The following is a 22,101-nucleotide window of genomic DNA, read 5'->3' on the forward strand; positions in this document are numbered from 1 at the left end:
TCTTTTCGAAACACCTCTATTATTTCTACAGTTATTTTCCTGATTTGATCTTCTAGAAATCTCTGAATTTCTGTTTTATCGGGTTCTGATGTTGTGGGGTTGTGGGCATTCATTGCTCCATTGTTATTCATCTTTCCCATGATTTCGGAAGTTTGTGCCTTCTCTGGGTTCTTCCCTTGGGTCACTATGGCTTCACTTAAGGTGTTCTGGATCTCGAGTCAGTAGTATCTCAGACCCCACTAATCCTTTACTGGGTTGTAGCACAGATTCTCTGACCCAGAGAGTCGATAGAGGCTGCTTTAGACTGTGGGGGTGCCAGGTTGCACGTTCTCCTATGGTGTGATATCTCTGCCACTGCCCCTCCCCCACTGTGTCAAGTCCCAGGGAGTACAGTACTGGGATTTCTCCTCTGTGGCCCACAATTTGACTCACTGTTCTTGAGTACGCAGATGTAGCTGTACTGGATTCGGTGAATTCGGTGCTGCTGTCGCCGGTGGCAATATGGCGCCGCTGCTATGCCCTCGGCTGTGGGGCTGGCGTTTTTTTTTCTTGGTTTTGATTTCCACTCTGAATCCCTGCAGCGTGTGCTGAGCTCAGCCACTGGGAGCTTTAGATTTTACCTGCTGCGAGAAATCCCGCCTGGCTGTTCCGCAGCGGCTCACCTTGGCTTGCTGTAGCCGTCCGGTGAAGTCACCGCTGCCGCCAGCAGTATGGCGCTGCTGCCGCGTCCTCGGGTGTGAGGCCCGTGTATCTCCTCTGTGGCTCTGAGCTCTGTTCTCAGTCCGCTTTCTCTCTGGAGCCTGGTGATTTTTTTGTTTCTCTGGTGATGGTGTTTTCTGGCTATGAAAGGTGCTGATTTTGTGGTAGTGGAGATTGGTTGTTAGCGGGGCTCTTAAGCCCCGCTTTTTTCGGTCGCCATCTTCCCAGAAGTCTCCAAATTTTTAACTTTCTTCTTGAGCTATATCTTTGTGTGTGTTGTGGGGAGGGGGGGACGTACTAGAAATTGAACCCAGGGTCCTTCTACCTCTGAGCTATAACCCGAGCCATATTTTATTTCTTATTTTGAAACAGGGTCTCACTAAGTCGCTGAGAGCTTTGCTAAATTGCCAAAGCTGGCCTCAAACCTGCGATCCTCCTGTCTCAGTCTCTGACGTACTGGGATTACAGCCATTAGGAGCTATTTCTGTGATGGCAACTACTTACTCGGCATGTCTCTTACTTACTCTTCTCTTTATAAAGGAACCTAACAATGAATCGTCAACAATACAAAGACTAGTTTGCCCAAGAAGGGTGCTTGATGAGTGTTTTTAAGAGCATGGTGGTGCTGGGTATGGTGGCACAAGCCTGTAATTCCAGTACTTGGGAGGCTGAGACAGAAGGATTGCAGGTTCGAAGCCAGCCTCAGCAACTTAATGAGACTGTCAGCAACTTAGTGAGACCCTGTTTCAAAGTAAAAGAATAATATAGAGCCTGGTGTATCTCAGAAATAGTCCACAGCACCACAAACAAAGCAAAGCAAAACAAAATATCTTAGTGATATTTACTAATATTTGTAAAATTGGTCTTAGCGGACAAAACTTTCTTCCTGTTATCTAGTTTTACTATTAAATGACTTAGCAGATCAATTGTTCCTGTATAAGCCAGTATCTTTTTAAATCTCTTGGAAGCCGTGGTTGGCAGGTGCAGGTATTTTTCTTATTTGTATATGTCTCCCTCTACTTACTGTGTTTCTTACATGATTGTTTTAAACCTCAAGCCCCAGGGCCACTAATCTAATGCAGGCATTTTTCTTGTTCCTATCGTTGTCTATTTCTTCTCTTTTGGAACTACCTAGGATGTTTTACTTAATGGTGCCCTGCAACAGGCTATCAGCTTGTTGTTGTTTTAAAGAAAACTGCAGGTTGTATTCAATCACTATCCATATAGCCATGCTGTCATTTTTAGAAAGAATGAGTTGGTGAGATGTCACCACCGCACATTGCCCTCAACTGCCGACCATTTTTCATGGCTGATGGGAAGTGCTCTCTGCATTAAGTTCTAACAATTTGTAAAAAGGATGGCCTGTTTTTGTCCTTGTACCTGAACTCCTACTCATCAGTGACACCTCCCAGCCTGGGCAATAGACAAATATTTTGTACCTCTGGCTATGCAAAAACATCCTATATCTTAAGACAACTGTGGTGGGTATTTAATTGATTCAATTTACATATGATTATGCAAAATAGCCTAAGCAATTCACGTAGAACTATGTGTCAGGTTTAGAAAGGACACCTTGACTATTACCTTGCACTTTAAGTAGCTTCTTCCGGATAAGAAATGACCAGAAAGAGCTCTGGAGAGGGCAGAGCTCTCCAGTTCTCCTCCTGGACGGATTGCTCACTTCTCAAGCCCTCTCTAAGGTGGCTCCTGCTGTGGGGTCACTGGCACAGGGTCCAGCATTTCTCTTTTCATAACTCTGTGCCTATTTTGGGACAAGACGTGTTTTTAACTTTTTAAAAATGTAAGTTATTGCCAGGTGTGGTGGCACACGCTTGTAATCCCAGCATTTGGGAGGCCAAGATAGGAAAATTGCGGTTCGCAGCCAGCCTCAGCTACTTAGTGAGGTCCTTTGAAAATTAGTGAGACCCTGTTTTAAAGTAAAGAATAATAAAAAAAAAAAAATAAGGATGGAGGTGTAGCTTGGAGGTAGAATGCCCCTGGGTTCCATCCCCAGTACCTACCACAAAAATGAAAGTTGTTTTTCTACCTGTCAGAAAAGCAATCAGAGCCAGGCATGGTGTGCACGCTTGTAATCCCCGCGCTTGGGAGGCTCAGACAGGAGGATCAAAGCCAGCCTCAGCTACTTAGTGAGGCTCTCAGCAACGTAGCGAGACCCTGTTTCCAAATAAAAATATAAAATAGGTCTGGGAGTATAGCCCAGAGGTAGAAAGCCTCTGGGTTCCACCCCCAGTACCACACACACACACACAAAAAGCAATCGGAAAAAGAATCCTGGCATGTTAGGTGATGGGGATGAAGCAAGAGTTTCAAGGAACAAGCCCCCTCTGCCCCCTTGGCCCCTCCTCTGCCATGTGTGAAGCACTATTAATGTTTCAGGTGCTCCTCCGGAAGCTATTTGTTTTGGAAATCATTTCAAAGATTTCCCACTTAATTAAGAAATTCAGTGAAATCCTGAACTGCAGGAAGTTGTTGAACTGACCAAATCATTTTGACTTTCGGTAAAGGAGAAGGTGGTCAAATTCATTATGAACCTGATTCAAAAATCGAGACACTCGGAAAGAGCTCTTATGGCCGTGATCGATATGGCTGCATGGAGGAAGGTTGCTTATTGACAGCCAATGACCTCTGCAAGACAGGAACATGACGAGGGTGCTGTTAGTTATTATGGAAATGGACCGCTTAAAAAAGGGCTGCGTGTTTCTTTATTGCATATTGATTTAGCCAAGGTGATTAAATTCTAATTGCTAAGGACAAATCACAAAAGCATTTGCCTGAGCAAAAGAATCAAATGAAGGGGTGGTGACCCTTCAATAATTGTGCCCATTGATATTCCTTGTGGTTTTCTAAAGATGATCCAGGACCAAAAAATAATTGGGAGGTTCAGTGAGGGCTAGGAACTAGACATTGTTAGAAATACCAATGCAATAATAATACTCTTTTTGCATACTTCACTATAAAAAGTAATGCATGAAACTCCTATAGATATGATTTAAGCTTCAAGCTCTTCCACCTTGATTTAATTGAATTTTTAAAGTCATTTTAATCTTTTTACACTATCAAGAGAACAGGGAATCTGTTTCCCCTTGTCTTAGCCTATTTTGTGCTATTATAACAAAATACTCAAAACAAGATAATTTATAAAGAACAGAAGTTTAAAGAAGGGCAAGAGAGTTTGCATGCATGGGGGGGTGTGAGAGGGAGGGTGTTGATTCTGTCCTTTCATCAGGAACCCACTCCCACAATAACCCAATGATAATAACATGAATCCATGAAGAAAACATTTTTTTAAATGGCTTGGGGTATAGCTTGGCAGTAAAATGCCCCTGTGTTCAATTCCAAGTACAAAAAAGAAATGTTATGGGTCAATAATTTCTCCTAGAAATAAATATTATAGGGTGATGATCTCTCTTGCTTGGTTCTTGCTTCTTCCTGAAAGGTTGGCACAGGATATACCATGAAGATAAGCAAAAGAGAGTTTAATGTCAGGAGCCTGACAGGCTGTCTCAGGCAAGAGAGCAAAGCTCAGACCCTTTGACAGTCCAGGTTTCATAGTGGGTTTTTTGTTTTTGTTTTTGTTTTTTTTGATACAGACTGAAGCGATAGGGAAGTCCATAAGGGGCGGGCTTGACATTTAAAAGAATGGGTTTTGCTAAAAGAATGGATTTTGCTAGAAGAATGGGTTTTGCTTTACCACGGTCACAAGTTTTGGGAGGGTCAGTTTCAATGTTAAGGAACAAACTGAACTCCCTGGTTCCTAAGGAAACAAAACTAAACATGTTACCAGACTTCAAGATGGCAGTACTTATGCCAATAGTGGTGCTTATACCAATACTTCCAGGAGAAAGAATTCAAACAGAAAACACAAATAGGGGAATATAAGAGGCTTATTTAGGGAAGTGGGGATCAGGGTAAAAGAAGGCCATGATAAAAGAGGATTGTGTTCCAGAGAAAAGGATTAGGTTATGTTCCAGAAAAGAGTTGGGTTATGTTCAGGGCAGAGGGTCTGCTTCCTGATGGCACCGTGTCTCCCCCATGGTGAACTTCATTCATTGAAACCCTTTCCCCCAACCTGTGTGCCTTTGGGGAGGTCACTACCTCTTTCCGAGCCGTAGCTCAGTGCGTCTGCGCTGTTCTTCCCGTGTTAGAAACTTCCCGTGGAGGGTCTACGCGGCCCTCGCACTTCCCTGACTGCAGCGAGGCAGGTGCGTCCATTCGCGAGGGCTGCTGAAATCTTCCCCTCGGGTCTCTCCCGTTCACCCCCATCTCGCCCCCTGTGCATCCCTACCCGGCTACCTAACAAAGAGACATATCCTGTGGAATTGTCTCACATAATTAGGGAGGCTGAAAAGTTCTGCATTGTGCCATCTGCAGTGGTGTGTTTCTATCCAAGACTGTGGGCCTGAGAACCAGGGGAGCCCTTGGCGTAAGCCCCAGCTTGAGTCTAAAGGCCTAGAACCAGAAGGCCAATGGCATGAGCTTTGGTCCATTTCTGAAGACCCAAGAAATCTACCTTTCTTCATCTTTTTATCCTGTTTGGGCCCACAACACATTGGATGGTGCCCGTCCACATTGGTGAGCGCCATTTGTGTGTGTGTGTGTGTGTGTGTGTGTGTGTGTGTGTGTGTGTTTCTGGGGACTGAACCCAGAGGCATGCTATCTCTGAGCTATACTGCTAGCCCTATTTTATTTTTTATTGTGAAACAGATTCTCACAAAGTTGCTGAGACTGGCCTTAAACCTGCAATCCTGCCTCAGGCTCCCAAGTACTAGGATTATAGGCATGTGTGCCATCACGCCCAACAAAGGCCATTTTGTCTACTTAGTCTATCAATTCAAACGCCAATCTCTTCCCAAAACATCCTCACAGCATCATCCAGAAATAATGTTTTGCCAGTTACCTGGACATATCTTAGCTCAGCAAAGTTAATAAGTGAAATTAACATCAAATCTCCCTTGACAGGAGTGAAGACACCCTCACCCTGGGTCACTGGCATGAGCTGCGCGTGTCTCGCACGGCGAAGAATGGCATCTTACAGGTGGACAAGCAGAAGGTGGTGGAGGGAATGGCAGCGGTAAGAACGCACCTCCCCTCTGGTTGGTTAGTGTGAACAACTTGCTGTTTTCTACTGACAAGGTAGAAGAGCAACACAGTATAGTGTTTAAACACGTTAATGCCGGGCGTGGTGGCGCACGCTTGTAATCCCAGCATTTGGGAGGCTGAGACTGGAGGATCGTGGTTCTCGGACAGCCTCAGCTACTTTGGCCCTCTGCAACTCAGTAAGACCCTGTTTCAAAAAAATAAAAAATAAAAAATTGGACAGGGGGCATAGATCAGAGGTCGAATGCCTCTGGGTTCCATTCCCAGACCCGCAAAATAATAATAATAATAATAATAATAATAATAATAATAAAAAATAATTAAACCTGTTGATGCTAGTGCCTGGGCTGAAATTCCAATATTCAACTGGGCAGTTCCTTCCTTCCTTCCTTCCTTCCTTCCTTTCTTTCTTCCTTCCTTCCCTCCTTCCTTCCTTCCTTCTTCCTATCTTTCTATCTTTACTCCTTTTTTTTTCTTTCACTCATTTTGTGGTTTCTTTGTGGTACTAAAGATCAAACTTGGAGACATTCTACCTCCACGGTACACACCCAGCTCTATTTATTTATTTATTTATTTATTTATTTATTTATTTATTTTTGCGGTACTGGGGATGGAACCCAGGGGTATTCAACCTCCGAGCTACATCCCCAGCCCTATTTTTTTTTTAATTCTTTATTTTGAAACAGGGTCTCACTGAGTTGCAAAGGGGCTCACTAGGTAGCTGAGGCTGTCTATGAACCATGATCCTCTAGTCTCTGACTCCCGGAATGCTGAGATTAAAAGCCTGCGCCACCACACCCAGCCCTTTTTATTTAATTTTGTTTGTTTGTTTTGGAACAGGGTCTCCCTAGGTTGCTGAGAGCCTCACCAAGTTACTGAGGCTATCTTGAAACCTGAAATCCTCCTATCTCAGCCTCCCAAGGCCTGCCCCTTTCATTGGTTGTGACCATGCTCCATCTTTTTTGGACCGCCTACCACTCTGAGACCCCTGATCCACCCTGCCACTTCCCTCTTTCCTACAGTATTATCTTACTTAACTTCAGGATAAGAGCAAAGGCCAGGGAGAGACGCCTGAGGGTTTGTGGTGACAGTTTCTGCCTGGGTGTGTATTCCTGAAAGTCCCCAGGCTTCTCTGATAACTCCCCAGCTAAACCTTACAGGCACCCAAGGTCATAGATCAAAGGCAATCAAAGTTCATGGATCTAATCAGGATTTCCCTGGGCTACCCAGCCAGAACCAGCCCCTGCCAGCACTCTGATAGAGCTGGAGCCTCCTCCATCATCTGTCTCCTCTTCTCCACCCAGACTTGACCCCAAGTCTCTGACACAGTTTCAGTGTCTCTAGCTCTCTCAACTCTCTCTCTCTCTCTCTCTCTCTCTCTCTCTCTCTCTCTCTCTCTCTCTCTCTTTCTCTCTCTCTCTCTCTCTCTCTCCTCTCTCTTCTGTTTAAAACTTGTTACCTTTTGGGTAAACTTTCAACTCCTCACATGACTCTAAGGCCCATGATCTGCCTCCTCTTCTCCTTTCCTCTGCCCTATACTTATAAGCCCCTCAAGTCCTGACTTCTTCCAATGTCTCCAGCTCTTACTGTTCTTAACTACCTCCAACACTGCTTATGTCAGGGTAGAATAAGAGATATCTCCACCCCTCCTGGCAACCTAGACAGTCCTCACCTGTGCTGAGCCTGCCCATGGACTTGTCTGTATTTTAACTGGTGCATACCCTTGGAAGAGCAGGGCCTTCCTTCCTTCCTTCCTTCTTCCTTTTATCCTTCCTTCCTTTTTTCTTTCTTTTGTGTGGTGCTGGGAATTGTACCCAGGGACATTCTACCTCCGAAGTACACCCCTAGTCCTTTTTACTTTTTGTTTGGAAACAGGGTCTTGCTAGTTGCCGAGTCTCATTAAGTTGCTGAGATTCACTAGGAACCCGTGATCCTCCTGTCTTAGCCTCCCACATGCAGGCTAGCTCCATCATGTCTGTCTTTATTTATTCACTCTCATTTGTCCAGCACTTAATGCAGTGCCTGGGACATAGTAGGTTCCTAATAATGTTTGCTAAATAAATGATTGAATCATGCTACCATTTCTGTTTCTTTCTCTATCCTCTGTAAATCAAGGAAAATGATACTATATGCTACCTAAAGTATGTTCATCCTCAGGGATCTCAAATTTTAATTTATTGTCTGTTATGATAGTTTATCATTTTGCTTAAGGCATATGTTGGAATGAGCTTAGACATACTACACAGCTGACTTCTCCTCTCGAAGTCAGGCCATTAAAACCATTAAATGTAGGGGATGCTTTGGGGGAATTGACATGGGGGGGGGCTCCCTGATGATTGAGGAAATGAAAAATTTCTCTGTCCTTTGCATTTCATCCCAAAGACTGCCTCTCCATGGCAGGCCTTCCTTTCTCCAGGCCTTGGGCCTAGCAGAGTTTCTAGCCTTACTATTGCTGAACATAGCAATGGTCACGTGCTGGATTATGCACACAGCTTCAGGGAATCACTAACTAAAGAGCCACTAGGTCAGTCAAAAACACCCCCAAAACATCTACAGCTTAGAGCAAGTGTTTGGTTCTCACTCAGGTGCCACCAATGGTCAGCAAGAGCTTTCATCTGAGATCCAGGCTGCAGGGGCAGGGAAGCAGAAGGCCTTACTGAGCAGCTCCCTGCCTCTAAAAGCCTCTTCCCAGAAAGTATTCATTTCTCTTCTGCTCACGTTTTATTGGTTAACGTAAGTCACATGGCCCCACCAGAGCTGGCTGGGGGCAAGCTTCCAGCAGGGAGAGAGACTGAACCAGCGAAGACACACCCACGGTGGCGTTCCTAGGGGTAGATGTTGTGATTCCTATTTTACAAGTAATGGGACTGAGTCCTGGAGAAGTTCAGAAATGTACGACATCCACCTAGGTGTTCAGTAATGATTTCAGTACAGTGTCAACACACAGAGAGATTGTTTCAATGGGGCTCTACCATTTAGTTCCCCAGCAGGAAACAAAGGCTTCACCATCTGTTCTCAGGTTGTAATGTAATTTGCAGGGAGGCTTCACCCAGATTAAGTGCAACACAGACATTTATATTGGTGGAGTCCCCAATTACGACGACGTGAAGAAGAATTCAGGCATCGTCAGACCATTCAGCGGGAGCATCCAGAAGGTACAGGCTTTACTCTCTCACATTTATGGTGCCACTTTGTACACATGGTTAGTGTATTCTGCTCTGTCAGTGTGATCTGCTCCACCCAAGAAAGAACTTTCCGCCGGGCGTGGTGGCTCACGCTTGTGATTCCAGCATTTGGGAGGCTGAGAGAGGAGGATCCGGGTTCACGGACAGCTTCAGCTACTTAGTGAGGCCCTTTACAACTCAATGAGACCCTGTTTCAAAATAAAGAATAAAAAATAGGGTTGGGGGTGTATCTCGGAGGTAGAATGCCACTGGTTCCATCCCCAGTACTGAAAAAAAAAAAAAAAAAAAAGAGTTTCAAGAGAGTTCTAATTTTGTGTGTGTGAGTGGTACTGGGGATCAAACCCAGGGGCATTCTACCTACAAGCCACATCCCCAGTCCTATTTTTTATTCTTTATTTTGGAACAGGGTCTCACTAAGTTGCAGAGGGTCTCACTAAGTAGCTGGGGCTGGCCACAAACCTAAGATCCTCCCTGGTACTAGGATTATAGGTGTCTGCTACCAGGTTCAGCCCTGGAAGCTTTTAAAAATAAAAGTCACTGGAGACTAAGTCCACTCTCAGAAGCTCTGGGTCCATTGGTCCAGGTGAGCCTGAGTAGAAGTGTTCCTTAGCAGCTCTAGGCTGAGGACCCGAAGCTTGCTGTTCTTGGGATTTCTACCAGACCTTCCAGAGTGGCCAGTGTTCTAGAATCAGAGCAGTGCCTTCCTCTGCGGGTGCTCCCGAGAACCAGATGGAATTCCAGCTCCTGCCTCACTTACGAGGCCACCAAAGCAGGAACTGGACTTGTTTGTTTTAAACTTCCCACACTACGTGTAGCTCTGAGTTTGTATGCTCAAAGGAATTGTAGAAGATGGCAACGGTGTTTTCCCAGCTCCTGAATTTCTTTCCATTTCTCTCTCTGGAGATCATCCTGAATGACCGGACCATCCACATGAAGCATGACTTCACCTCCGGCGTGAACGTGGAGAACACGGCCCACCCCTGCGTGGGGGCCCCCTGTGCCCACGGGGGCAGCTGCCGGCCCAGGAAGGAGGGCTATGAGTGCGACTGCCCCTTGGGCTTCGAGGGCCTGCACTGCCAGAAAGGTATGCCTGGGTCTCGGGCACAGCGTCCTGGAGGGAGTGGAGGCCCGGACAGAATGTTGGGGGACCACCACTCTTAAAGGAAGAGCCAGTAGCACTGGTATGGACATTTTGATCAATAAGTTAAAAAAGTGATCAGTGGTCAATCATTATATAAATGACTGTAATTGTGGTAATAGGAATTACATGCTGAAAGGCTCCAGTAACAGTAAAGTGTTCACATTCTGGCTGTATGTCCCTAGGTTCCGGTCCAATAAGAAACTGAGTAAATAGCTTGCCCAACTCCCGTCTCTGCCCCTTTCCCTCGGAGTTCCCTTATGGTCTTGCAACCAGAACAGTAGCAATTTTCAGGAGTTGTGCATCTGAACCACTCTTGGACTTGTGCATCTGAACCACTCCTGGCAGGGCAATGCCTGTGCCTGATTTGCTGGTAAATATTTGGGCTAAATGTTTGACCCCTGTCTGTGAGTGCTACAAAGAGAAAACTTGCCCAAATAGAGAAAAAGATGAATTAGGCATAAGTTGCTCTAAAGTATGCATAACCTTCTGTAGAGTGCTATCTTCCATGCTTCCAAACTACTCTGTACCTAGGTTTTCTTGGCTGTAATATAAGAATAATCAGACCAATAGCATCTACACTCAGAGATTATGGGGTAGACTGAGACATGCATTGAAAGCACTTAGAAGCATGCCTGACAAATCCCATTGGTGAGAATAGAAAATCTTTTAGCAGGTGCTGTGAACTACACCATTTCCATCTTGACCTTGTCTGAAAGCTAGGGAGAGGGTCATGGACTGAGAAGCCCTGCCTGATCTGCTTTGTGCAGCTGCTTAAAGGAAGCGGAGGCCACGGTCCTGGCGTTTAGAGTAGGCCTGCCCACGCACATTCCTCAGGCCGGGCTGTGTGACCTTCTGGATTTTATTGTCAGTATGGCCTCACCTGCCCAGGAACTAGTTCTTTAAAAAAAAAAAAAAAAAGAAATAAGGCCTGGAAGAAATAAAGCTCAGTCTCTGTGGGAATGTGTTCCTTCTCTTTTCTGTTTGTTTCCAGGTTTCTGATTTTTATTAAAATTAGTGCATGGAGAGAAATCAATTACAGGTAGACACTTTGGTACATAGAACGATAGGAGTTGTTTTGCAGCAGTCTTGGAAAGTATGAACGATGCCAGTTTGCCAGTTAGAAGACCTAGTAGTGTTTGGTTATAAGTCTGAGTTTGGATTTTACATATCACTGTTTGAATTTCCTTAATGTCCAATCTTACCATAAGTATTTCAAGCTTGCTTCTAATATTAATAATTAAAATACTAATAATTAAAATGGGAATAGAAGGCTGTGGTCAAGTGAGTTTGGGTAGTCCAGGGTAAACAATTAAATCAAAATCAATCCCCTCCCCCTCTCTCTTTCTCTCTCTTTCTCTCCTCCCTCTCCTCTCTCTCCTGCAATACTTCTCAGAATCTTTGCTATATCCTGAGTGTCCAGGAGTGGGGTACAGGACACAGCTGTTTTCCCAGAGTTCTCACAGCCAAAAGCGAACAAGTCACTCTGGAAAGAGCTTGTGAGCCCCGGTCTTCCTTCCCCTTTCCTTCCTCACTGAGAGCACTTTGTACTCAGACACTGCAGAATCCCATGGGCCGCTAGATGGGGGTGTTTCTCTGCAGCAGGTGGGCTGCTGAGCACAGGACAGATCACAGAACCACGGAGGCGAAGGCAGGCATTTCTCAGGAAAGCAGTCCCCAAAGACCCCATCCTGCCTGGCGGTCAGTGCCGGTGCTGGTCTATCACACAGGCACCGCCGAGAGCATTTTGTGCTGTGTTTAATAGATTCTCCTCATGTCTCTGGGGCTGATCTCAGTGGGTTGTGTGTATGTGTATGCATTCCCAGCGCACAATAGTTTATTTTCTTAGCTGGCGTTTAGATGCTGATCTTGAGACCTAGTAATTGAAGAGCTTTTGCTCATGTGTTTGTTTACCTTGTGGCTGCATAATCAGCTTAATACACGTAAGCTGAGTACCCTTACCCAAAATGCTTGGGACAGAACATTTCAGATTTTTGACAGGTTGTAGAATATTTATATGTGTATAAAGAGATGTCTTGGGGATGAGACCCAAGTCTAAGCACAAAATTCATCCTCTATGTTTACAAACACCTCACAAGCAGAGCCTGCGGCAGTTCTGGTGTGCTCATATTTTTATTGTGGCCATCACATTTTCTTCATCATGGAACTTTCCATTTGTGATGTTATGTTAGCACTTAAAAGGAGCATTTTGGATTTGGTTTTTTTACTTATATTTTTTAATTTGATTTTTGGGAGATATTGGGATGGAATCCAGGGGCATTCTACCTCCAAGCTATACCCCTAGCCCTATTTATTATTATTTATTTTGAAACAAGGTCTCACTGAGTTGTAAAGGGCCTCACTAAGTAGCTGAAGCTGTCCTCGAACCACTATCCTCCTGTCTCAGCCTCCCAAATGCTAGAATTACAAGTATACGTCACCATGCCCGGCTTAAATTTGGGGTTTTTATATTAGAGTTGCACAATCTGTCTATTAAGGAATTTTATACCTAGTAAAACTGTCCAAGAAGGGAGGATGCTGGCCTGTGGATTAGCCAGCTGCCCCTTCTGAAGGTGTCCACTTGGGCTGGCTGCTCATCCATTAGGAATGCTGCACATCCCAGATGTTGGGAAAGCCAAGCCATGATACTTGCAGGGACCTTTGCTCCCAAGGCCTATGAATATATGAAAGAGCCAGCCGGCCTCTCCTCTCCTTATATTCTATAAGGAAGTGTAAGTGCCTCAAAGTGGGAAATCCGCTTTGTCTAAGCTGTGGACTTCCAGCGTGGAGGCCTCCATCTATTGGGAGCTTTCTGTGCCACTAAATGGCACGTGTTAAGGCACAAATGTGAAGGGAGGACAATGGCCCAGTTAGACTAACATCAGCAAGGCCATTGCCGTGGAGAAAAGAATGCAGAAGGGAATCAGGTGTAACAGTGAGGCTAAAATTTAATCAGGTTTATGACGGTATATGAACAAACCATGAAGGGCCAGGGAGGACCAGATGGTCACTTCCAGCTCTGATGCCCTGGGGTGGAGTTACTGTTTATCCATGCACACTGACTAAAACACCCATTTCCACTCTACTCAGTAGGGTCATTTCTGTAGGATGCCTTTACCCTTCTGGGTTGCTTTTTTTTTTTTAATTTTGTTTTTGGCACTGGGTATTAAGCCCAGGGGCATTCTACCTCTGAGCTGTACCCCAGCCCTATTTTAATTTTAATTTTTAAAGTAGGGTCTCACTAAGTTGCAGAGGCTGTCCTTAAACCTGTGATCCTCCTGTTTCATAGGAAGGATCATAGGCCTGTACCCCTGCGCCTGACCTGTCCTTTTCTAACCATAAAAATTACCAGGTCTGTAGACTCCTGCAAAGAGAGAAAAGGTGGGAAATAGGATGACATTTTTCACTATGTAGAGAAAAGAGGCTGTTGACTGACTTCTTATGCCTTTATCACGTGCAGCCCCAAGCCAAGAAAAGTAATAACCACTGACAAGCAAGCAACTCTTTAGTAAGATGCTATTTTGCCAGGTTTAGAAGAAACGTATACTGTCAACTGTCCGGCAGCTAATTATAAGCACATTCCTGGTCCCCATGGCCCCTCATCCCACTGAGCCTCGGTGGTAGGAGGGGAGTGGGTGAGTTGAGTCAGGAGAGCGTCCTTGGTTCCTGCTGGGGGTCGTGATGGGGGTTCTCATCACATCCCATCCACACCCTGGGCAAAGCTCTAAGAGTGAGGCCTGACTGGTTTCAAGTTCTCTGTGACCCACGTAGTTGAGATTTTACAATGACTCTGGTGGCTGACGCTCCCTGTTCTTTTTCATGCTGGCTCCGGGCAGAGTGTGGGAACTACTGCCTCAATAGTAAGTACAGCGAGTCCTGTGATGGAGGGTGACGTGCTCTGAGTTCCTGCCAGGGCCTGCTGGGCAGGCTGAATGAGGGAGCAGGCGACCACATGCAGAGGGGAGCTGGGGTGCGGGTGCAGGGCTGGACACACTGGCTGGGGTGGGGCGGTGGGGATCTTCCTTCCCAGAGCACAGGCCCTGGGAGCCCTCTTACCTCCCCCCCTAAACCCCAGGGAGCCCTGAGCTGGGAGCTGAGCCAGCAGCTGGACATGGCTCCCACAGACAGACCCCTCCCGAAGCTGTGTGCATGGAACAGACATGTGACAAGCATGTCGCGACCATTTCAAAGACTCCAGGAAGCAATGACAGGGCCAGCAGCAGCGGCGCCTATCACCCTAGGGGTGAGCCAGGCCGGCAGGGGCCCCTCGGTCCTGCTTAGCCCTGGGGAGGGCTCCTCTATGGCCAGCGGCCCCTCCTCCAGCCCTCCACTAGTTTCCTGACCTGAGCAGCCTCCAGCCAGAGCTCCTGTCACCTCCTCCAGCTGTGCACTCAGATCCCCTTCCTGCCCTCCCTCCTGCCCTCTCTGTCAGGTCCCAGTCCCTATGGCTCCTCCCACCTTCCTTACCTCCCTGGCCCAGTGGCCACAGGCTCCCCATGGCTCCCCTCCTGTCTTGACTCTTCTCCTTATCCCTGGCTTCTTTCCTTTTTCCTTTTTATTTTTGTGGTACTGGGGATTGAATCCAGGGGCATTCTACCTCTGAGTTTCACCCCAGCCTTTTATATTTTTAATTTTGACTTTTATTTTGAAACAGGGTCTCATTAAGTTGCTGAGGCTCGCCTCAAGCCTGTGCTTCCCCGTGTCCACCTCCTCAAGCCTGTGCTTCCCCGTGTCCACCTCCTCAAGCCTGTGATTCCCCGTGTCCACCTCCTCAAGCCTGTGCTTCCCCGTGTCCACCTCCTCAAGCCTGTGCTTCCCCGTGTCCACCTCCTCAAGCCTGTGATTCCCCGTGTCCACCTCCTCAAGCCTGTGCTTCCCCGTGTCCACCTCCTCAAGCCTGTGATTCCCCGTGTCCACCTCCTCAAGCCTGTGATTCCCCGTGTCCACCTCCTCAAGCCTGTGCTTCCCCGTGTCCACCTCCTCAAGCCTGTGCTTCCCTGTGTCCACCTCCTCAAGCCCGTGCTTCCCCGTGTCCACCTCCTCAAGCCCGTGATTCCCCGTGTCCACCTCCTCAAGCCCGTGATTCCCCGTGTCCACCTCCTCAAGCCCGTGCTTCCCCGTGTCCACCTCCTCAAGCCCGTGCTTCCCCGTGTCCACCTCCTCAAGCCTGTGATTCCCCGTGTCCACCTCCTCAAGCCCGTGCTTCCCCGTGTCCACCTCCTCAAGCCTGTGCTTCCCCGTGTCCACCTCCTCAAGCCTGTGCTTCCCCGTGTCCACCTCCTCAAGCCTGTGATTCCCCGTGTCCACCTCCTCAAGCCTGTGATTCCCCGTGTCCACCTCCTCAAGCCTGTGCTTCCCCGTGTCCACCTCCTCAAGCCTGTGATTCCCCGTGTCCACCTCCTCAAGCCTGTGATTCCCTGTGTCCACCTCCTCAAGCCTGTGCTTCCCCGTGTCCACCTCCTCAAGCCTGTGCTTCCCCGTGTCCACCTCCTCAAGCCTGTGATTCCCCGTGTCCACCTCCTCAAGCCTGTGATTCCCCGTGTCCACCTCCGAGTGCTGGATTACAGGCGGGGCCACCACACTGGCCTCAGCTTCTCCTTATTTCCACTCTTTCCACTTTTTTTTTTTTTTTTACTTATCTTTTATATTTTGGTAATGGGGATGGAACCCCAGACATTTTACCTCCAAGCTACACCCCCAGCCTTCTTTTACTTTTTCTTTTTCCTTCTTTCTTTCTTTCTTTTTTTTTTCCTTCTTTATTTTAGGTATTGGGGATGAAACCCAGAGGCATTCTACCTTCAAGCTACACCCCCAGCCTTTTTTTACTTCTTTCTTTCTTTCTTTCTTTCTTTCTTTCTTTCTTTCTTTCTTTCTTTCTTTCTTTCTGGTATTGGGGATGGAACCCAGAGGCATTCTACCTCCAAACTACACCCCAGCCTTATTTTTTATTCTTAATTTGAAACAGGGTCTCGCTGAGTTGCAAAGGGCCTTGCTAAGTAGCTGAGGCTGTCTGTGAACCACAGTCCTCCTGTCTCAGCCTCCGGAATGCTGGGATTACAAGTGTGCGCCATCATGCCCGGCTTCCCTCGTGTTTTTCTACAGCTCTTTTTTCCCATCCTCGATCTGCCTCTCACTGTTTTCTCTTCTCTTTGTTTCTCTTTTTCTCCTCTTCTTCCCACCTGCTTTAACCAGATGGAAGAGTCTGGTGGTGTCATGAAGGACAGAGCCCTTCATCTCTGTCCCCAGTGTGTCCTCCAGACTGGCCGGTCCTTGTCTAGAGCTGGACTCTTTCAGAGAAACTTGAGCAATGTTTTAGACAACCAATTGAGAAATTGTCTCTTACATTTTTATTTTGTTGCTTTTTTTATTTTCTTTCATCATATCATCTTCCTTTCCTCCCTTCTTTTTTTCTTCTTTTCCTTTCTTTTTTCTTTTTTATGAAAAGGTTTTGGGAACATGCCACAGTAGCCTACCAACACAAGCCCTTATTCTTGAAGGTCCAGTGTCATTGGGTTGTGTGCGCATGCTCTCACTTGCTCTCTCTCTCTCTCTCTCTCTCTCTCTCTCTCTCTCTCTTTCTCTCTCCCTCCCTCCCTCCCTCCTACATTTAAAAGTTATGTTTAAACTCTCCCCTTGTTTATAGGATCAAACTATCACCTATTTCTCTCCTCAGCATAGAGTCCTCAGTGCAACATCTTTGCATTAAGCAAAGAAGCTATGATTGTTTCACAAATTGGTTTAGTCTCATGTTTTTTACATTTTTTAATGTGAAATTTTCCTTCCTTCCTTCCTTCCTTCCTTCCTTCCTTCCTTCCTTCCTTCCTTCCTTCCTTCCTTCCTTCCTTCCTTGTGTTTGGTACTGGAGATTGAAGCCGGGGATGTTCTACCTCTGAGCTACACCCTTAGCCCTATTTTTTAAATTTTTATTTTGAAACAGGGTCTCACTGAGTTGTTGAGGGTTGCTCTCAATTGCTGAGCTAACCTCAAATCTGGAATCCTTCAATCTCAGTCTCCCAAGTACTGGGGTTACAGCCATGAACCACCGAACACAGCTTCCACCTTAATTTCTTTTAACCATTGTGTCTATATCTTTCCAATGAGGAAAGAGAGGTTGCTTTTATCTCTATCGTAGAAATCCCTTTACCTTATTCCAATCTGTGACACCAAACGTACCTTTGCTGTTTTTGTTTTATTTTGTTTTTATGGAACTAGGGATGGAACCCAGGGGTATTCTACCTCCAAGTGACACCTCCAGCCCTATTTTTTATTCTTTATTTCGAAACAGGGTCTCACTGAGTTGCAAAGGGCCTCACTAAGTAGCTGAGGCTGTCTGCAACCACAATCCTCCTGTCTCAGCCTCCCAAATGCTGGGATTACAAGCGTGTGCCACCACGCCTGGCACCTTTGCTGTTTTTAAAGTATAATTTTTTGGGAAAAGAAAAAAAAAAGGTGGTGAGAAATTAGGAGGAAGGAAATTCATCTCTAAAGTGCTGGGGAGTAGAGTGGGGCCAGGAGCCAGGCTCCTGGAGAGGGAGTGTGGTCCATTCCCTGTTGCTGACTTAGCTAAGGATGGGGCCAATCCTCGATGCTCCTGGTGCCTCCTTTTCCTCTTCTGTAATATGGGGCTCATTGGCCTGCCCTCCCCTCACACCTCCTGCCACCTCCTGAGGTCCTATAAGCACAGATGTGGACGGCTCACCGGCTACATCCCTTATGGTCATAGCTGAAGGAGTTTTGACAGATGAGCATTTAATACAGGAATGCTAGGGGGCCTTGTTTAGAAACTGTGTCCTCTGCCTCCCTTGGCGAAGATCTGGGATTATCCCCAGCTGCTCCCCACATGGCCCAAGCCCTACTCTTCAGCTTCCAAGAATCACTGGGAACAGTTCAAGTTTCAGCGCATTGCGAGACCTTCTCAGCAGCGCTGAGGCCTGTGACAGTGACCGCCAACCCCTGGGAGGGGACACCGGGGAGAAGCAGCTCCAGGTCCCTGGGCTGGGCCTCTCCGCACCCGGCCAAGTGCATGCGCAGCCCAGGAAGGGGCTGACAGCTGCCAGAGGCCACATTTCCCGGACCTGGCTTACCACATGTGTAAGTGCAGAGGTCAAGAGAGCCACAGGCCATGTAACCTCTGCTTTCTGTTCTGTCGCAGCCATTACAGAAGCCATCGAGATCCCCCAGTTCATGGGCCGCAGTTACCTGACGTATGACAATCCTGAAGTCCTCAAGAGGTAATGAGCTTACACAGCACCTCCCTTACCTCCTTGGGCTTAAACTTGTTGGCATCTTTCCCAGGGTTTTTCTCATCTGTCATGCCAGAGGAGGATTCTCTAAGAAGGCCATGGCCTCGGGGGAGAATAAACATCAAATAAACATAGAAACTTGAACAAAACAAAACATAAAAAACAAACGAAACTTGAAAACATCAGCCTACAAACAGCCCTGCTACAAGTGATCTAAGCCGTCCAAATGCCTTCCGGTACAAAGCCAAGCTTCTGAGCGCCATTCCCTGGACTGGGCAGGGAGCGCCATGCTGTACTGCGGCCACAGTGTGCGTTCTGCCTGGGACCCAGCTGCTCCCACACCAGACAAAGAGCCCCCAGCCCGCTTCCTGCCAGGATGCCTTCTGTGCATCCCCATCAGCAAAGGTCTTATGTCCTCTTCAGGTGCTGGCCAGTTCAGGGAAGGCTTCTCAGCTCTCTTCCTGTGGAGGCACCATGGCAAGATAGAGGCCCAGGTCACGGCCGCAGCTTTTAACCCTGCTGGCAGCGGCTCCGGGCTGGGCTTGTTCTGGAGCCCCCTGAGTTAATGGCTAGGGGAAGAGTCGTCCACCCGGTTGTGCTTGTCTTTGGCACTTGCCATGTGCCCCTTTGCTGACACTCTACCATCCCCCTGCCATCTCCAGCACAATCATTCTGGAGTCTTCTGCATCTCGATACACTAAGGCAAATCTTTACGCAAAGGCATCCAGCTCATAGGGCAGAGGTTGGGGGCTTTCCAAAGAACCACGTGACTGAGAGAAATGTTTCTGGAGCGTTGGATGTTTCAGGTAACTCTGAACACATACCAGACAGATGTTGCTCCATTTCTCTAATCCCACCTTGTATTTATCTGTGTTGTCTTACCACAGGGACTTAGGTAACATACATTCCCAGCCAAGGGAGATCCTCTTCCTTCTTCAACCCTTTCCCTCCAAAATGGAAGGTCATTCAGTCACCAGAAAGCAGCAACCGTGTGAAAGGGGCCCAGGGCTCCTCCCCTGCGCTTAGTTAAAGACCATCAGGTAGCTAGGAGGGGGAAGGGATTTGGTGAGAGCAGGAGATGGTGAGGCACCAAACCAGAGCAACTCTGATGGTGTGTGAACGTGCGTGTGCGTGTGTATGTGTGTAGTGTGTAGTGTGTGTGTGTGTGTGTGTGTGTGTGTGTGTGTGTGTGTGTGTGAAGCTGCAGGCGGAAGTCTAGTTCAGGATCTATTTCAGTCAGATGCCTCCAGTGTCAGGTAACAGGTAACTCACCCTATGATGTCTTAAACATGAAAAGTATGTACTATTTCATTTAACGAGGAGTTCAGACTTTGAATGGATTCTGAAACAATTATTCAAGGAGTCAAGTGTATCTTCAGAGACCCAGTGCCATCTCACCCATATGCCTCTTCTTTATCCTCAGCATACTGCCCCACTGTTCACAGGATGCTCACAGAGGGCTATAAAATACTGATATTCAGTGGAAGGAAAAGAATGGTTTTTTTCTCTCATATTACAAAAGAGGACTCTTTCCCAGAATCCTCATGGTAAATTTCCTCTATCTGCTCCCCAACCACTCACTGACAGGAGAAATAGAAATATCTAGGTTTGCTCATACCATCAATATTCCCAAGGCATGGGAGGCGGGGAATGAATCTTGAAATAAAAGCTGGAAAACACAGAGCTTGGGGAGTGGGCCTGGGTTGGAATGAGCCCCGTGGGCCTTGGACCACGTTTCCCCCCCTCCACTCTGAGGCCTGCCTGGGCAAGGCACGCCGGGCCTCTTCTCGTCTACCTCAGACTCTGGGAAGCCCAGACAAAGGTCCCCACCTGTGTTCATGATTGAAAACACTCTACAGCCCCAGACCCAGGTGTGTGGGATAGCCAAAGGAGTGTGCAGTGATGTAGGGATGGGAAAAGAAATTTTTCCAATAGCGTCAGAAAAGTCGCAATATTAAGCCAAGTTCAGTCATGTCTCGCTTTTGCTTCTAGGACCTCGAGCTTCTCTTCTCCCCATATCATGTGAAATACTGACCATGTTAGTTGAAATGAGGTCCTGAGCTAGTCTGTTCCTAAGCACTGATAAGAGCACAATCATGTGAACGTGTTCCGTGGATACCGAGCCTGGAGCCCACATTGACTGAACCATCCTCCTGTGCTCATAGCTTCCTCTTTCTCTCCACTGTGTCTCTGCCACAGCAACCATTATCCTCAATCCACCTTCCCAGAGACCCTGCCTCCTGTCCAGACACCGGTCCAGACCTGCCCAAGGCGCTACCAGAGCTGACCTTCCATAGTCATGACCATAGCCCAGAAGGGGCAGAAATTTGGGCCTCCTGGCCATCAGGAAATCCACTTCTGTTGAGGAGAGGGAACAGGTTTCCTTGGAGGGAGACTGAGGTGTGCACAGGGTGCCAGCTGGGACCCTGGTATTGGCTGATCTTTCAGGAGGGATCATGTACCTGGACAGGAGATGCTGCTGCAGGGTGAGCATCCACGTTTAGGTGGAGGACATGCCTCACATGCTCCACAGGAGCTGATGCTGTTTCTCATCTCCCGCAAATATGTGGTAGAAATGCCTCACGGCCGGTGGCTCGGGACTGGCTGGAGGCCAGACAGGGATGACAGCCAAAACAGGTGTTGATGGTGATTTCATGGGCTTGTTTGTGTTTTTCTTCTAGGGTGTCAGGGTCAAGATCCAATGCGTTCATAAGGTTTAAGACGACTGCCAAGGATGGCCTGTTGATGTGGAGGGGAGATAGCCCCATGAGAGCCAACAGTGACTTCATTTCCCTGGGCCTGCGGGATGGAGCCCTGGTGTTCAGGTAACCCCCTCTCCACCTGCCTTCAGAAGTGAGCCAAAACGCAGCCTGCTGGAACTGGCTGGAGCCCGAAGCTCTAGGCTTATCTGAGGCTCCTAGTCTTTTTTTTTTTCCAGCAACCACCTTTTTGGGCAGTGGCCGGAAAACTAGAGCCTGCAGGGCAAATCTGGGTGAGACCCAAGCTTCCAAAGAGCCAGCCTGTCTCCTATAACATGAAAAAGCTTCTCTGGAGACTGTAATGACTGATATTCAAAGTATGGTTCCTGGGCCAGCACCAGTAGCATCACTTGGGATCTTGTTAGAAATGCACACCTTGAACCAGCCGGGCGTGGTGGTTTGTAATCCCAGCATTCAGGAGGCTGAGACAGGAGGATCACCATGTGCAGACAGCCTCAGCTAATTAGCAAGGACCTTTGCAACTCAGTGAGACCCTGATTCAAAATAAAGAATAAAAAATTAGGCTAAGGGTATAGCTCAGAGGCAGAATCGTCCCTGGGTTCCATCTCTAGTAACACACACACACACACACACACACACACACACACACACACACACACACAGAAATGCAAACCCTCAGACCCTCACTGCTGACCTATGAGTCAGCTACACTCTAGTCCCAGGGCCTAGCTCTGTGCTAATCATTCCCCTAGGTGATTCTCACAACAAAATGGTGTGTGAATGCCAGTCGGCTGTCTCTGGACCCTATGCAAGCATGCACAGCAGGTATTTCTGAGCTTTCCCTTCTTGAGTCCCCCCATGGTGAGCAGCTCAAATGTTCACTTAAATTATCTGAAATGAATTGAATTGGAATAGACAAGGGAGAAAAAACCAGGCTGAGGAGACGATGAAGACTTAATGCTGTGGCTTTTGTCAGCCCTGCGCTGAGATTAGTGACA

General features: G+C 47.3%; 1 protein-coding gene across 5 annotated transcripts in view; it reads left to right on the top strand.

The window, feature by feature from the left end:
• EGFLAM (EGF like, fibronectin type III and laminin G domains) overlaps window positions 1-22,101 on the top strand; it is a gene marked incomplete at both ends in the record, with an annotated part of 177,362 nt that overhangs the window by 143,820 nt on the left and 11,441 nt on the right. For 2 of the 5 annotated variants that reach the window (XM_080694810.1, XM_080694812.1), the window contains 6 exons: window positions 5,680-5,791; window positions 8,856-8,972; window positions 9,906-10,086; window positions 13,977-14,000; window positions 18,293-18,371; window positions 21,065-21,208. In XM_080694810.1, coding sequence (XP_080550936.1) covers window positions 5,680-5,791; window positions 8,856-8,972; window positions 9,906-10,086; window positions 13,977-14,000; window positions 18,293-18,371; window positions 21,065-21,208 — 657 coding nt within the window. The remainder of the gene's footprint in view (window positions 1-5,679; window positions 5,792-8,855; window positions 8,973-9,905; window positions 10,087-13,976; window positions 14,001-18,292; window positions 18,372-21,064; window positions 21,209-22,101) is intronic. The other 3 variants (XM_080694811.1, XM_080694813.1, XM_080694814.1) reach the window with 2 other exon arrangements.

This window comes from Muscardinus avellanarius, assembly GCF_963383645.1.
Source record: "Muscardinus avellanarius genome assembly, chromosome: 1".
NCBI lineage: Eukaryota > Metazoa > Chordata > Mammalia > Rodentia > Gliridae > Muscardinus > Muscardinus avellanarius.